This window comes from Pholcus phalangioides, unplaced genomic scaffold, assembly GCF_987345545.1.
Source record: "Pholcus phalangioides strain wild (caught in Gottingen) unplaced genomic scaffold, Ppha-v1.0 ptg000024l_1, whole genome shotgun sequence".
Taxonomy (NCBI): Eukaryota; Metazoa; Arthropoda; class Arachnida; order Araneae; family Pholcidae; genus Pholcus; species Pholcus phalangioides.
This window is the reverse complement of record NW_028301616.1, coordinates 2045929-2063853: the sequence shown is the minus strand read 5'-3', so window position 1 is coordinate 2063853 and position 17925 is coordinate 2045929. Positions and strand designations below refer to the sequence as shown.

The window sequence follows — 17925 nt, the reverse complement described above, 5'->3', positions numbered from 1 at the left end:
TGCAAGTGAAGATAAATATACCCTGCATTATCTCGGCTGAAAAATTTTGAATGAAGTAAATTATTTTTTCATAAAAGAAAATCTAAAATTTGAAATAAAATTTGAAAAAATAACGATTTTCTGACATTTATGTTTTTAATGAATTTTTGAGTGTCAAAAAAGCAGAAACATTTTGATCATTTTTGTCACACCACGATCATTTTTTGCACACGAAGACCGGAACTTACAATTTATTGCCGATTCCGAACGGCAGCCTTTTTTATACTCACCGAGAGGCTGATGAGCTAATCCTTCGATATGGGACTCCCTGCGGAAGCAACTTTTTCTCAGGTCATGTCGCCATTTCTGTTGTACCCCTGCGTAAGTAAAGTTTTCTCACAAGGACAAACTGGATATTGAACTCGCGACACCTTTGAACATCTTTGTGAGTAGCTTATCGACCTGGGCAACCACGCCCAAAAACATTTTGAAAATTTCAAAAAATGAATACTCGGGTCTGAAAGGGTTATAGACATTCTCGAAGTTTCAAAGCTTTCTGATAAATACTTCCGGCTTCAGACTGCCCAGAGCAAAAAAGCTTCGATAGTAGACAAATCTTAAAAGGAAATTGCTGCTTATCTTCCACACATTATAATTCAAAGTGGGTGAAAAAAAACTATGCCTAAGGTTTATCATCAATAACTATTACCCTTCAACCGGCAGTAGCAGAAATCATTGAAACCCTTGTAAAATGCATAGCTTCTTTCGTGAAGTAGGCTTTCTTCCTATATTTTCAGCAGGTGCAAAGCAGTGGGATGGGGAAGATAGGGAAAATGTATTCCACTGAAAAATTAGCTTCACAATAAGGTATTCGGGATTGTCGTTGCTAAAATAAAAGGCATTTAAGAAGGCGAGATATCTCGTTAATGCAGTTGAGAAGGTTAGTCTACTTAATTTATTACGATATAACGTGAATTCAGAATTCATTCCCGGCAAAATCTGCTCTCAATCATTTGCCTCACTTTCCCCAAAATATAAATCAAGAATTCTTTTCCAAATTTCGAATTTGGAAAAGGTAATTTTGTAATTTCCGTTTTTACCCCATTCGGGGAATTTTCCCTGGCTTTTATTAAATATTTGCATTTCCCTGATTTTTGCCAAATATTTCACATTTTTCCTGACTTTCTCTGACCATTTTGCATTTTCCAGGTCACACGGAACCCTGCGGAAAAACCAAATTCAAGTAAGCCGTAACATTAGCCACTGTGAGGTCGTGTAATCATAGTGACAGACTTGCATCGCAGGGACTCAAGTTCGAACAACACTGTTGGCATAGTAAGTTTTCTGTGGTTCCCAACTTCGAGGCACGATCGCGAGCCGATCTTCCCAATGAAAAGTTTCACTCTAGAGCAACAAGCCTACAACGATACAAATATTCAACCATTACACTTTGCTTACAGTCGAAAGAATAGATGGTTGCACTAAGAAATTTCCGCACAACACGCACTCAAATTGTTAGGTACGCATGCACACTTCCGGTACAACTCATTCAGTTGTAGAGTGCACCATGGCGATATACCGGAGTTGTGCTGGGTTTGAAAGAAAGTCATAACATTACCAGAAATTATATGTAGCTATATTATATAGCTACAAATGTGGTTCTTCCAAAAAAGTAAAAAAAAAACACGCATCACTTCAATACGTGTATATTATTTAATCCACCTCACAGTCCGTCACAAAAAAGACAGGGCACTGTGGTGTTCTACGTACATTATACCGTGTTACAAAACTTTTTTTTCTTCTTGTTGCTGAATATTAAATCATATAAATTATTACAAGCTTGCCACGTGGGTTAACGTTCATTTAATGGAAGAAAAATTCCCATCATCGAGTCACGGCATTCCATCCATTTTTCTTTTTTTCACCCTGCTTTCAAATGCCCCGCTTCTTTTTCTCTAAAAACATAGGAGTAAGCGGGTCGATGCTGAAGGTGATAATACACGTTCGGAAAAAAGAACTAGAGTAGAGGCCGTGTGAGTGAGAGCAATCAACTGCAAGTACTCACTACTGCACTAGAAAACGACATATCATTACAAAATAAAAGCGGTCGGTCAACGGTACCCCCATCAAAAACCTCCCTAGAGGGCATTTCCACTACTTTCACTCAGCTAATGGTCTGCTATATAGCGGCTAGAATTCTAGAAACCGGATGGGAAAGGAGAAAAAAAAAGCACCAAACGTGAAAGCCTCTGCCAGCAACAGCAAGTTTCCATCAGCCGTCACTGTCTTTCTTCTGTTCTGCCAGTCGTATTGTATATTCACGGCATTATTACGACTTAAGAGTCGACGTTTATAACCAAAGTTAACAATAAATAATACGGAGGAAACTCAATTCTGATCTAGCACAATTCACCTAACACTTCTGAACACTTTCTTACATTTATTCTCACACGCATGTAACATCAGCATTGGTGAATACTATTCTATGATAGGGAGCGGGCTTTGAATTAAGACCACCCCTCCCCCTATTAGGGTAAAAAAACGCAAGGTTAGTAGGCGAATATATGATGTATAGATTTGGGGACCCAGAAATCCTCGACTTCCCCCCCCCCCGAACATTTGCTACCATCTCCGTAATACAGGACTTGAAAAATCCTAGGCGCCAAGTCACCATGACTATAAAATCGTATTGGCGCATAAAATTTTCGGCATGTGGTTGCTAAATTGTGGTCTATGAATGACCCAAACTTTTCTGAATTCATGACACATTCTCATGAATTCAGAAAATTTTGAAAGTACTGACGGTACTTTAAAACATCCCTTACATACGTTGTTGGGTATTGGTATTTCGAAGTATAAAGGCTGTATAGCTACAAATATCAGATGACAGCACAGGTGTGGGGCCAGAGCCGTAACTAGGTTTTTTTGCCACAAATTTGATAATTTTATAACGTTGTTCTTTGTTCCCACCTAAAACTGCCCCCCCCCCCTAAATTTTGCCACCCGGGACAGTTGCCCTTTCTAGTTACGGCCCTTGTTGTGTGCGGGATTATTAATTTTTTAAATATATTATGTTAATTAACCACTGAAATTCAGTCGCATGCTTCGCCCCTGTAAAACACTACTTTTATAAAATGTTCCATAACAAATGTGCATAAAAATTTATGGCTTTCTTAGGGGTAAAATAACTGAATACTCATTAGTATGCATTATTAATTGTAAATTAATTTTAAAAATGTCTTACATTCTTTTTTCTTTAAGCGTATAGTGCTGACGAATTTTCAAAAGTATCAGGTTAATTAAGTAGTTGTATACTAAATATATTTTGAAAAAAAAATTATATATATAATATATATTTTAGGCGTTTATTTACAACTAAAATGACGTACTAAACATTTTCCTGATAATTATTTCACTTTTTCATAATGCGGTAGTGAAAGGATATAAAATCCCGGAGAAGTCGACAAAACATTATTTAGGACAATATTTCTAGGACATCTATTTAGGACAGTGATTAAAATCATTCTTGGTTCCTAAGAAACTTTGCCGGAGCCTAATTTTTTTTTCGATTTGTCAAGCCCTGCCGTAATACCAATAGAAATATTGGGTTTGAGCACTTGCCAATATTTCCAATAACTTTACCCCAATGCCACTTATTGCCCATGCGGAAATCCGGCATAGCCAATAATGATTGGACTTGCTCTGAATATGTCACTTGGTTCATTGAAGACGATGGCTTTTTCTTTTCTAATAAATTTGATTTTCTTCTTTAAAAGCTCAAGTTTTATCTTGTTCTGACACGTGCAGAGCTTGAAAGAAAATAAATTTTTCAACAATGAATTTAACTTTTTTTTTAAACTACCAATCAAATGCCAAAAATTTCGAGTCAATCCATTAATTGGTTTTTTTCACAATAAAAGAGAAAAAAAATTAATCACCGTGTAAAGTATTCAATTAAGAAAACTTAACGCAGTTTTTGGAGCTTGTCCATAACTTCCCCAAAATTTCTGAAATTTCGTAGAAATATTGTATTTATACAGCATGCGTCATTAAACAGAACTTGAAGTGTGGATATCTGACCGTTTGTTGAAATTTTACGAACTTCCAAATTTGAAAAGAAAGAAAAAAAAAAGATAAATTTTTAAAATCTGAGATCAAAATATTTTTAACCCTTAAATGCATAGCTTTCCATACGTGCAAGTGGTCCTTCACACATTCATTACCGCAGCCAGTTTGAAGATAAAAATTCAGAATTTTCTTTGCACATAAAGTGAGGTCATATTCTTCCGATTTTATATTTTGAATTTGCTGGTAGATGCGCCAATTAACGACAACAACTCTGTTACAAAGCATGGATGACGATTTGCCAAATTTGTTAAAACGTTTCACTTGTATATATCTTTTTTTACCTTGAAGTTTGCAACCCGAATTTTTTTTTTTTCTTACTACAGTTTGAATCACACAAAGAAGGTAGTTATATATTTGGAATGTAATATTACAATACATTTATTTTATGGGCGATTTTTGAGGCGCTTTAAGACCTTGTATAACCAGTACAATTCGAGATAGTTTTATTCAAATGATTTTTTAGACTTTCTATAGGTATCAGTAACTATGAAAAAATTATCCGCTCGAAAAAAAGCACATGCATTTGAGGGGTGAAGAAAAATTACTAATTTGGAGGTTCATTTTACTGATGTATGTCGAATAAACATTTCTGCAAAATTTTAGCATTTTTAGTGTAGTATTTTTTTTTTTTTTTAATCTTATACGGATGAACTGCAAAAACTTCGGAAATTCGATCTGAGAAAATCGTGTTTAAAGTTTCTTTCTTGAATACTTTTACATTGACATTCGTGTTTTTTTTCCCCGCCTTGAAAGAACCATTGACTTAAACCCTTAGTTTCAAAAACATTTTTGTTCATCGCCCCTCCTCTTACAGAACGATCCCTACACTGCAGGGCTTGACAAATCCCAGGTCGTCAAGGCAGCTAGAAAATCTGTATTGGCACCCAAAAGTTTCTGCATGTGACTCCTACTACTAAGCCACACATGCACTTCGCCTATATTCCTCTATGGAATTCCTAACGAATGAGTACTGTACGTGACTGCTGAATTGAAGTCTATGAACGACACAAAATTTTTCTGATTTCATGACAGTGTATCTTTTAACATAAGAAAAGGATATAAAGCCCCGGAAAAGTAAAAAAAAAAACATTATTTAAACCGGGATTACACTATAAAAGTTTGATAAAAGATATTTTACAACCAATAAGCCTGTTGGTTGCATTCGCGCGAATGTAACCGATATGTTTATTGGTTGCATTTTTCTAGTTTTGCAAAAGAACTTTTTTATGACTTTTGTGGTGTAATCCCGGCTTTAGGATCATTTTTCTTGAGATTAAAATCATTCTTAGCTCCTAAGAAATTTGGCTGGCACCTAAATGTTTTTTTTCGATTTGTCAAGTCCTGCTATATTGTATCCGCAACCATTATCACCCTGCGGTATACATTCCATCGATACGCTATATTTGGGAAACACTGATTTAACCCCGACTGGCACAATTTTTTTTTCCCACTTGATTCGCAATCAAGAAAAATACTTTTTGAAGTCATTCACAAAAAAATGAATTTTTGAAGACCCAGAGGTAATGACAGCTCTTATAGTTTGGTAAGGCATGGAGACGTGAAACATTTAATTGAACAGGAGCGTCTAAAATACTAAAACACCATAAACATTTTCTAGCCCTCATCGTTAAAGAATTTATAGAAAAACATCTTTGTCATTGAAGAACTAAGAATTCTTATAAAGGAACGATTATACTCAAACAGTAATACCTATCATCTTCACAAGAGAATTTCTTCTCTATAATAAAAATTGAGAGGGAAAAAAAAGGATTGTTCGTGCATATCTAATACTTTTTCCCACCGGGTACTATTTTCACACAAGAACAAAAATAGCAGGTATGCATATAATATAATATGTTCTACCTAATGCATAAAGAAGTCATCAATGGAGTGACTTTTTGTTTGTCCTCCAATTTTAACTGTCCTCCCGGACAGCGGAATAGCATTCGCATTCTAATTTAATGGGGCAACTCCCAATTACAGTAAGGAGCAAGGAGGCAGAGAGGGTGCGTGTGTGTGTGTGATGGTGGTGGTTTCGCATCTGTGCCTTTCTACAACGACTGCTGAAACGTGACCAGCAAATAGTATTCTAGGTCGACACCATTCCGCCGACGGAGAGGCCGGCCTTGACTCACACAACCAGTCATAAATGCACGACCTGTTCAAAGTAACTTTCTCTGGTGAATTGAAAAACTCTTCACGTGGTTACACCAAAATCAATGCTGTCCTTAAAAAAATTGGCTCGCGCTGTTACCCTTTCTCTTGAACTGACGCACGAAAACCCTTTGCAGTGTTCGTTTCTATTTAATCCTCAAGAGTTTGATGACAAATCCGAAGGTTTTCGTTCATTTTAAATTACTAACTATTTCATACTCAATTACTCTCCACGCTTGTTTGTATAAAATTTCATTTTCACTCAGGGCCGTAGCATGCCTTCTCGGGGCCCCGGGGGCAGGGCCGTCTTAAGAGTGTCATGGGCCCCCGGGCCAATTGATTTTTCTGAGGCCCTACCAAACAACTTCTCGAAAATTTCAACCAGATCTCATTTTTGTGAGGCTCTCTTCTCTTGAGGCCCGGGTGGGCCCATGCCTTAAAACGACACCGCCCGGGGCAGACTTTTTTTTTTGAGGCTCCTTTATTATGCAAAATAAGTTTACGTTACGGTAAATGTGATAAATCGGTTAGTATGCATAACAATTAGTTGTTATGCATACTTACCAACAGTCTTGGTAAGCTTCATCAATTTATCACTTTTCCTGGCGAATATGCATAATATCCAAGCGTCGTTGGTAAATTAGATAAATACTTGAAATTCATCACCATTATCTGTGATTATGCACAATACCCTAGTGTAATCGATGAATTTGATAAATATGAAAAAAATTCCAAATGAGTCTAATATATGTGAAATATAATAATTTAATTCATAGGGCTACCTGGAAGGACGGTATGTCCCTTGGAGGCCCAATATGATCATTATGTTCATGTCTTGTCCTTTCTATGTGTTTTTTTTTTTTTTTTTTGTCTTTTATATGTATTTTGTGTTCGTTTTTGCAAAAAAACAGTAAGACCTCGATATAATGACAACAAATTTAACAATCGTACCCCTATATACAATACATGTATGAATTATCATGTATAGTATATCATATAGTACGATTTATCATGTATAGTATATTATATAGTACGATTTATCATGTATGATTTACCTAAATGTTCGGCAATAATGAAGAATAACTGGTTTATTATGTATAATAACCGCATTTATTACATTTACAGCAACATATATATACATATTTGTGGGGGGGACCCGGTTGCCCCAGTCTAGTCACGGGCCTGTTTTCACTGTCTCATTATGAATACTTTTTCACTGTGTGTGTGTGATCACCGCATTCCCCAATTCCAAATTATGAGCCAGCCAAATTTCTTACGTTGCTTTTTGCGACAGAACCTGGGTGTCTCGCGTTTTCTCCAGTCAAATGTCTTCAAAACGCTCCATAATTATTATTTTTTCAACTTTTCTGAGACATAATGACCTCATCCTATGTTGGTAGACATGCTGACACGACTTTCGAAATATTTGTGCGGTCCTCAAAGTTCATTTGATACAGGCTGGGAAGTTAAAGGGCTGTGAGAGTTCTCCGGGTGGTATGACCTTGATACCAGTTGTTCAACACTCTGCAAAGGGTCTAACATTGTTGTGCTGAAATATAGCATTTATTTATTTATTTTATTATATACAAAACTTGTGCAACGCCAGTAGGCTCTAACTCCACAGGTGCACCATTTTTTCATTCATCATAAGAACTAGCGCCTAGGATCTAACAAGCCCCAAAATACGGTAATTTTTTTTTATGTTCTACTGTAAATTAGATTGCGCATTCGTGCAAGCATGATCATGTTTCACCACCTCCAACTTATGTTATTAAAATCAAATTTATTTTCAAACTTGAGAATTATTTCAAATGCTTCAATAGAAACCGCAATAAACCTGTCGGTTGTCAATAAGCTAATAACCCTATCGGTTACATTCACTTGAATGTGATCGATGCGCTTATTGGCTGCATTTTTCAAAAATTTTTACAGTGTAATCCCGGCCTAAGAACCGCGATGCACACTTTGAGAAATACTGCATAAAGGTATACACAGAACTGCACCTGGCGATTAAAAACACACACACACACAATGGGAACAAACCACAATGTTCGCAGCGACCTGGAAAGCCATGGAAATTAAAAATGGTCAGGGCAAATGTAAAATATTTGGCAAAAGCCACGGAAATATGCGAATATTTGATAAAAATCAGGACAAAATTCTGAAGAGGGAAAAAAACTGAAGCTGGGAAAAATATTTTAGAAGATTTTTTGAATTATACATATATTCAAAAAATCTTAACCTTAAGAATTTCGGTCAGGAAAAGTCAGGTCAAGCAGATTTTGACCCAGCTGGGGACACTGAAATATAAAAATACGTGATTTTAAAATTATTTTCCTTCAATTTTTCGGAACTTTTCTTCAGATGTATATTTCCGAGTTTGGCCTTAAAAAGGTCAGGGACTTCTATTTTAAGCAATACATGGAGGAATTCAAGCAAGCCACAAACAGCAGGTCTCTCTTTTCCACATACAGCAAAGCAAAAAAGGAAGGAAGGAAGAGAAGTCTGCTGCACAACATAACTTCAGAAAGGGGCTCCAAGAGGTTATAAGGGAAGTCCACATTGAAAACACACGCACACACACACACACACTTGGTTGGGGCTCACAGAAAGGGGCCAATCTAGGGTACTAGTGTGGTTCCAAAAAGAAAAAACACCAGGAAAACAGGGAACTTGTTGAGAAGTGTGAGGCCAAAATTTCCAGCTGATACAAATGCCTGGCAGTTAAAAGGAATTAAAAGCACAGCTCAACGGAACTATGCTCCATGATTCGGGCCCTTTTTAACTAAAGTGTTAACTCTAATGGGCTTTACGGCCATGCAAACTGATTTATGGAAAATTCACCAGCAACAATTCACCACCAGACGCGATTCCCTAATTCACCAACAAACAATTTAATGACAAACTTCGTCACCAGTGAGTGAATGCCGATGTGATTGAGAAATTTCCCTTTGTGACTATGAGTGATTTCCTCACCTGCTCACCCACTCACTTGCTCATGTGTTCATTCCCTCGCTCACCTGCTCACTCACTCGTTTATTCATCCACTCACACTTGCTCAGTCATCAACTCAACTCATTTACATGCCCCCCCCCCTCACCAACTCCCTGACTCACTTGATCAATCACACACTTGCTTACTTACTCACCTGCTCATCCACGCACTCTCTGTCACTGTCGATGAATTAATTGCTTGTCTCTGTCCGTGAATTTTCCGACGGTGAATTATTGGTGATGAATTTCTCTCCGATTCTGCAGACTTTTCTGTTGCGCCCACAAATAATGAGCGAAAATAGTCACTAAGTAAGCCTCAGTCTTTTTGTGTCGTTTATTATGACTGTGACATTATATGGAATTTTGCAAATCACTTCATTTTCACGTCAACTACTTGAGAGAAAAAAATGAGGAAAGGGTCTCTCACATTCACACTACGCGGTGATTGTGACCGCTTTTCAAACTGATCGCTATTCGTAATCATTTTTCTAAATTTTAACACTTTCTTCCAGGACTTCTCTTAATTCGCCGAAACGAAGCTTTTGGAGCAAAAACAAAAATTTTACGTCATTCCGTTGATTTAGGTGGGAAGGAAATTCCGGTAGTTTTTTCTAATGTTAATCAGATCAGTTTTTCCAACTAAGTGGGCAATATCACCTGGGAAAGGCGGTAGTATGGTAGTCCTGGGAGGTGGTAGTATTTATTTCTATAACATAGCAATCCTACGTGTGTTGGCTTGAATTTGGGGCGATGAGAAAAAAAATTCTGAAGGAGGGAGGCGAGGAAACAGAGTTTGGGAACAGCGAAGTAGACAATTTTCTTTGTCTAGTATGTTCCAGTTAATAAATAAATTGATAGGCTACTCATAGAATTGATGCACATAAAAGACATCGTTATCCACTGCAATCGTAATTGAGTCGTCGTTTCGATCCTAGTTTTCTGAACTAAAACTCTAAAAGTGTAAAAACTTTACACTTTACTCCCTCAAAGTGTAGATTCGTGTAGAACGCCATCTCCATGGATTAGGGCTTGACAAATCGAGAAAAAAATCTCGGCGTCGCCCCAGTATTCCAGGAGCCAAGCGTATTTATTTTGCCCGAGCTATAAATAGAAGGGGAAAAGTGTGGCAAAATTGGCATAGTAATAACATATAAAATTTTAGACGCCAATATCAATTTTTTAGTCGCCATGGTGACCTGGGATTTTTCAAGCCTTGTCATAAACCAGGACAAATCCAAAAAAAATTTCTGCCCCAGAAAAATTTCTCAGGCACGCCTAGTTTAGGACTTTATGTTGGAAGACATACCATTGAACAACCAAGACATATATTGAACCTCCCACATAAGCTAACTGAAATATTTCAAATACACCAATTGTAATGAAGGCCACAAACGAATACACACGCAGAAACAGATATCAGTTTTGGCACCCTTCCGCTATGACAGAGATTGACAAATCCTAGGCAGGCTGCCATGGCGACTACAAATTTATGTTGGCGCTTTAAATATTTCTGTGTATGGTTACTAAATTGGTTTTAGAGATCAACACAAAATTTTCAGACTTTGTGTCAACCTGTGTATCACGATGAAAAAGGGTGAATGGATAAGCTCGGGAAAAGATAGAGAAATTGTTTTGGACCATTTTTCTCGAGGATTTTTTTTTTTTTTTTTGGCTCCTAAAAGATTTAGTTGTGACTAAATTGTTTTTGAATCTGTCAAGCCCTGGACACAATGCCCATTTTGCCACTCTTCTCCCCTTCTATTTCAATTTTCTTGACCGCCAATTCCCAAAATTTGAAACTCCTCCAAACTTGTTGCTCTAAAGAAGCATCTGTTTCTTCTATGATTACAATCAAACAGTTTGTACTAGTGTATACGATAAATGCCCCATTTTTCAGGCCTATTTTAAAAACTCTCTTCAGTCATAAGGCTCATCCAATTTCAAGGTATGAAGGTGAACCACTCTCATAACTGAAGAATCTCTCCACAGAGAGAAGGCAGGCCTACAACAGTATACTTACATAACATGAAAATTCAAGCATTTACCATCTTCACTTCAAAATATGAAAGACAGATGTCAGCAATAAACACTGAGAACATAAATATGTTGGGACCATGCATATACACACACTAAACGTTCTTTCATGTACGAATTTGTTAGAAATTCAGCAGAGGAATATATATAGCAGGGCTTGACAAATCAGTAAAATACAGTAAAATCCCTGAGATGGTGGTCACCCCTCTTTTAAGGATGATTTTTTTTTTTTTTTGCCCCGTCGGTGTTCACAAAAGAGGTTTTATTGTATTTAATCACCAGATAAATGTCTTGTGAGAGAGCAAAGCACAATTTTCCCCAAGGAAAACAATTCTAAATAATAGACAGTTTTTTTTTTCTCTGCCTAAGAAGCAAACAGTTATTTTCTGGATATTACACTGAGGTGAACACGGAAAGAAAAGTCATCTCATCTCTGCCAGGACTCAAACCTAGGCCTTCTTGCAACCTCTCTACCGAAGTTATACTTAAGAGAGGATATTAATGGCTCTACTTCAGCGCCTCACCCCACAGTGCATGAAATAAAGAAGGCAGGGTCGTGCCTCCAGTGGTATAGATGGTAGCATGCTTGCCCGGTATGCAAGAGGGTCTGGGTTTGAGTCCTGGCAGAGGCAAGATGATTTTTGTTTCAGAGTTCGGCATAATATGCAGAAAAAAGTGTTTCCTTGAATTCTAAATAATGCTTTTTTCTACTTTTCCAGGAATTATTAGCTTGTTCTCATGATGAAAGGCACTACAACGAAACTGGAAAATTTTATATCATCCAAAGGCTTCAATTTAGCAATCACTCAATAATACAATTGAGTCATAAGGTCAATTATATTAAGCGAGTTCACTAGCTACTCCCTGTACCGAATTCGCTCTGTGTAATAATGTTGTCTAGTAAATTCTCCACCCACCCTGCTAGTGTGAAAACAGTTAAAGGGAGGGCAACTTTTCTCATTAGAATTTCTGCTGTCTCTTGGCACTTGTTTTGGCTCACAACAAAGGAGAAAGATGACAAAAAAAAAAATTCGATTTAGCACATAGTTAGCAATTGTACTGGTCACGTAAATAACAGGGCTTAACTACTTCATCAAACGCCAACTCTGTTCATATAGCTATATTGCAATTTACTGCCATTAATGGTAAGAGTTGGAAATGAAAGCACTGCCTATTGGTGGTCGTCTCAAGTTCGTTAGGGAAAATATCTTACTATTTCCTCCCTCGGGTTCAAACCCAGGACTGTGACGGCAACCTTCATGGTGGTAGATGAGCATCTTACCACCACGCCACTTCGGGTGTATTAATGCTCGAATGCATATCGAGCAAAAAAAAATCTGATTCGTTTAGCAGCGAAACAGGGCTTCACTGTTTCCAAATCGCCATGGCGGCTAAAAAAATTGGGATCAATGCCCAAAACTTTATATGTGAAGTTTCTAAATTTAAGTCTGACAACAGCAAAATTTTTCTTAGATTTATATCAGCACATCTACTGATTTGAAAGAGGGTCAATGTACCTTGGAAACATTCAAAGAAATATTTTTGACATGTTTTTTTCGGGGCAGGAATTTTTTTTTTTTCCAGTCAAAATTATACTGGAGCTTTTTTTAGCAATTTGTAAAGTCTTGGAATGCAATTGAAATGCAGAGGCTAAATGAAATATTTCGCTCACAAGCCACTTTACTCACTGGAGAATAGTTAATAAACTCGATGAATTTAATTGACCCTATAGATCAGGAGAGCGAAACTTTTTCAGGATGTGAGCCAGATATGCTGTGATTCTGCCACTCGCTATTCAGAAACTTGTGTACATAGGGTAACTATATACGACCTCAGACATTCTCGTAATTTGGTCATCCCCACAACTTTTTCATAAAATGTCTTTTTTTCCTCTCTTATTTTCAATCAGGATTAGCCCACTTGAGTTTTTGAAATCAAGAATTATTAAGATTATTTTCATGACATAAATTAACACCTTTGACAATTTGTTTGGCTGTAATTGGCAACTTCACTTGTCTTTGACAATTTATTCGGTTGTAATTGGCAACTTTACTTACCTTTGACTATTTTTTCGTCAGAAGTTGGTAACTCCTATGCCTTTGACAACTTTTTGGCTGTAATCAGCAAATTTTCTTACCTTTCACAATTTATTCAGTTGTAATTGGCACATTTACATGCTTTTGATAATTTTTTGCTATAATTGGCAACTTTACATGCCTTTGATCTCTTTTTTTGCCATAATTGGCGGTATCTCGTATGGATCCCAATTTACTCTATGTTCATGAAAGAAATATGATCAGATTAGGCATTAATCATGTTGTACATATTGATACTTATCTATTGGCATTGATGGTAGAACCTCAGGCTGAGGTTATTTCAACCCCCCCCCCCCAAATAACCAATGAAGACACACAATTCAAAGTGAACTTCTCTCCCCATATGCAGAACGACTGCCAACTTTCTGCCCCCCCCCCCAATGTTTTCTTCGTGTCTGTACCTGTCTATTGGAATAACTTTCTTTGGACGGATGGAACGTCGTGGCTGGCTGCATTTAGCTGGAGATCATGCATGCCTGCTGTCGATTGAAAAAGTTTTAGCCATCTCTTCACAAACATAAAAGTCTCCCTTCATTCTATATCAACAAATCGTGACCTTCATTCTATGGGTCACACCATCAGCACTGGGCTTCAAATTACATCCTTGCACTCGTTTTGGATATTAATAACACATGCAATCAATAACTCATGTAAGGGGTCATTCAAGTATTGCATCAACATCGAGGGGGATTTCGGATTTGCTGACTTTTGATGACAAGGGAGAGGGGGGTTTGAAGGTTGCTTATAAGTCATCAACCACCCGTTTTTGAAGATCTGAAATATTGTAAGCTGCTGACGAAATTTTGCTGGCAGGGGGGTCAGTGTTTTGCTGACTTCTGCTGACAAGGGAAGGGGGTTCAAAAATGGCTGAAAATCTGCTTACGTAATACTTGAATGGCCCCTAACAGAAAAATTCTCGTCTCACGCCACTATGATTCCCTTTTCGCACCACCAGGGGGTGAATGCACTTCCGGTCAAGAATGACTATTCTACATGTACATTCAAAAACAGGAAAAATACTTACTGGTCTCAAGCTGTTGGCATCTTTCTCTTCTACTGTGGGGGTCACGTATTTATACTTCCGCATAGATGGAGGGAATTTCAAGCGTTCATAATCCTTGAGTTGTGCCATCAATGACTCGAAGCAAGACATGCAAACGACAACACATTCGCCATTGACCAAAGTTAATGCTCCGAGCGGCCTGGGATGATTAATGAGAAATGGAAAGTCCCTGAGGGATAATGAACAAGCACGCCGTCGAACGGTCATCACACTACAGATGTAACATACGTAGTTGTAGGTATTATATTTCCTCTGCCACCTGTTCAGATCATCGGGACACTGGGATGCTTCGTACGCGAGGTACTGTGACACCAACGAGTGATAACATAATATACAGACTAGAGCTGTGCCGTCATCCGATAGTCTCTCCGCACCATTCGGAACAGGATGCTTGGACAGAAATGGAAAGAACGGAGCATTCCCATATGAACGAGACTGGACAACATACACTGGGGTTGAAACACTGGTTTCACCACAGACGTAACAGATGATGTTCATCATCAGGGGTTTTCCGAACATCACATCGAATGGACCACAGATGCGCATGTTACTGTCGTCCCTCACCACCCGATTTCCCCCTTTACTATGCACTGAGGAGGCCGTAGAAGTCTGAGCATTGGAAGTAACACTGTTAGATATCACCAAGGTATTAACCGTAGTAAGCAACGGTTCCGAATCCTTCACGTTTTTCATGACGTTCACGTTAACCTCTGGAGACGAGACCTGAATCCGGAGGACAGAATTGGCGCTGTTAGGGGTATCATCGACAGCTTCAACTTTAACGTCTTTTGCAGCAACAGGTGGGAGTACACGATACTGTCTTTGAGCGTGAGGCACACGAGTTTCCTCGTAGAAATCCCATTGGTTTTTCAATAAGGAATGGCACCAATTACAAGAGAGGACACGACCAGACGAATCAATTCTCTTATGATCCTCTAGCTTCAGATAGCTCCTGATGAATGGGAAATACATGATACCTGGCTTAGGAAGAGTTTCGATGATTTGCATATTATCTTCAGAAAGGTGACGAGAGCATAGACAACAGGTGTTATAAATACTTTGTTTTTGTTTTGTCGGGGTAGATGATGATGAAATATTGCTGTGCGAAACTTGCGAACTATAATTCGAATGATCCGATCTCGCTATTTTGTATTGCCTTTGATTAATAGGTATTTTAGCATTCTCGAAAGCATCCCATTGGAACTTCAAGCTCTTATGGCAATCGTGACAAACTTTAACACATCCATCTTCACTGAGAGATTCCGCAGAAGCAGGTTTCGATAATGTGGTGAGGAATGGAAAGTACATTTCCTTGTTCGAAAATGCATATACAGGAATGAGAGATTCAGAACTCTTCTCACACAAGTAACAAGAACTTTTCTGGCTGTGAGTCTGCTGCTTGGCAGCATTACCTTTCAAATGCTGGCGGAGAACGCTGAAATCCTCAGATGACGAATTACTCAATATTTTATACTTCCGTTGATCTTCCTGAACGGCAGACATTTCAAAAACTCTCAGCTGGCGAGACAGGGACTTGTAACACAACGAACACACTTTGGCTTTGTTATTCAATAATGGCTCCGAACCAGGATGGGGTGGTACATGTGCGAGGAACGAAAAGTATGGATCCCCTTCACCTTCAGGAGAAGCATGAATAACACGCTGAACAGATGTTTGAGCTACCATGCCACACGTAAAGCAAACGAACGAGTTATCAGCATTTTCCGTCTTACCAGAAAATGCCACCGTAGAAGTGGACGCCGGTAACAAAGATGATGGCAATGGTTTGACGTCATAGGAACGCTCATTGTGAGGAACATTTTGCCGCTGATACACATCCCACTGCTGCAGTAGACTCCTGTAACAGTTATCACAAGCTCGAACCCGACCAGTGTCATCCACCGCTCTAGCATTGGCTGGTTTCGGATGAACGGCAAGACTAGGAAAGAACGGACAGTTTGGTATCGGCTTCATGAAAATGTTACACAAGTTCCTGGACAGAGCACCACAAACATAACATGCTTCCATATTCAATGGAGGAGGAGGAGATGAGGACGACGACTGAGAAGAGGTCCTACTAGGCATGGTCAAGTCCAAAGCGTTGCTGATGCAATTATTGCTGTTGGAGCTTTCTAGTCTCTCGCCCCTAGAGGAAACTGTAGACACATTCGAGTCTCTAGATTCTGATCTTTCCACGGATTTGAGATTTCTCTTGTTTTCCACATAGGATGCTTGAAACACAGATTTGCCCTGTCGCTGCTGCTGCTTCTGGCGGGGCTCGTGTGGCTGTTCGTAGATGTGAGAAGAATCGAACAAGGATTCGTAATCTTGCTGCAAGTTCATTTCCATGCCGGCGAATGGTCCATTGTCCAAACGCTTCAGCCAATAGATGCGCTTGCTGTAAGGTGTCTTGTTTCTCTCGTAGGACTCCCACTGCTGGGTGAGGAATGTATAGCACAGCGAGCACACCAGCACCCGGCCGTCGAGGGTGATGGGCTCGGCACCGTCGGGCGACACGTGGTGCTCCAGGAACGGGAAGAACGGCCTATTGTCGCCGTAGGACTTGGAGAAGATCGGGTAATCGGCTCTCGAACCCGCGCACACGTAACAAGCGGACACCGACGGAGGTTCCTGTTTGACGAGCATGTTCCTGAGGGTCTCTGAAGTCATGCTGGCGGATCCGAAGCACGTAAACAACAAAACACACACAACCAGGGGATCAGAAGCTGCTTCGAATATCCGTCGAGAATAAATCCGTGATCGTCGAGTCGGGATTGAATATCAACGGGCTATCGGGCAGCCCACACCGGTGCTTCTCCCTAGGCATTATAACAATGTATAATCGGATCCGGGCCACAAACAACAGATACTCGATCACGGCGCGCTCCCAGAGGCATCGTGACGTGATCGAATGTCAGACGAGCACCTGTGTGACAGCTCAGTGACCATTTACTAGTTGCATCCGCACTTGGATGTAAACAAAACATGCTTTTGTTATCACAAACAAACAAGCGACAATAACAACGGCGCCTTCTTCTTCTTCTTCTTCTTCAATTATACAGGGCTTTATGCCTTCGGGCCATCCCCTGTTAGAGAAAGAAACTTCCACAAGAGCATAGAATATGTTATAAAAATGTACTAACGAAAGAGCTTTCAACAATCACAGAACACATAGAAATTTCAGCAATTTCCATTCTTCCTTCTTCTTCAGAAGGGTATGAAAAAAAGAAAAAAAAAAAAAAACACAAACCAGACGAAACAAACGCAGATGGAGATGTTATATGAGATGGAGAAGAAGTCTTCAGGCTTAGGGGACGATGCTAAGCCGCTTTAAAATGATATGATGACATGGAGTCCCTGGATGAGTGTGTGGTAACAAAAAATGAAACCAAACAACCAAGGTAGAAAAGGACAAAAAACCAAACGAGAGAAAGAAAGAGGGGGAGAGAAAAAAAACAAGAAATAAAAACTCAAGAAA

General features: G+C 38.9%; 1 protein-coding gene across 3 annotated transcripts in view; it reads right to left on the bottom strand.

The window, feature by feature from the left end:
* LOC149068565 (uncharacterized) overlaps positions 1 to 17477 on the bottom strand; it is a 123532-nt gene extending 106055 nt beyond the window's left edge. For all 3 annotated transcript variants that reach the window (XM_089251353.1, XM_089251354.1, XM_089251355.1), the window contains exon 1: positions 14409 to 17477. In XM_089251353.1, coding sequence (XP_089107479.1) covers positions 14409 to 17117 — 2709 coding nt within the window. In that variant the 5' untranslated portion in view covers positions 17118 to 17477. The remainder of the gene's footprint in view (positions 1 to 14408) is intronic.
* Between the last annotated feature and the right edge of the window lie 448 nt (positions 17478 to 17925).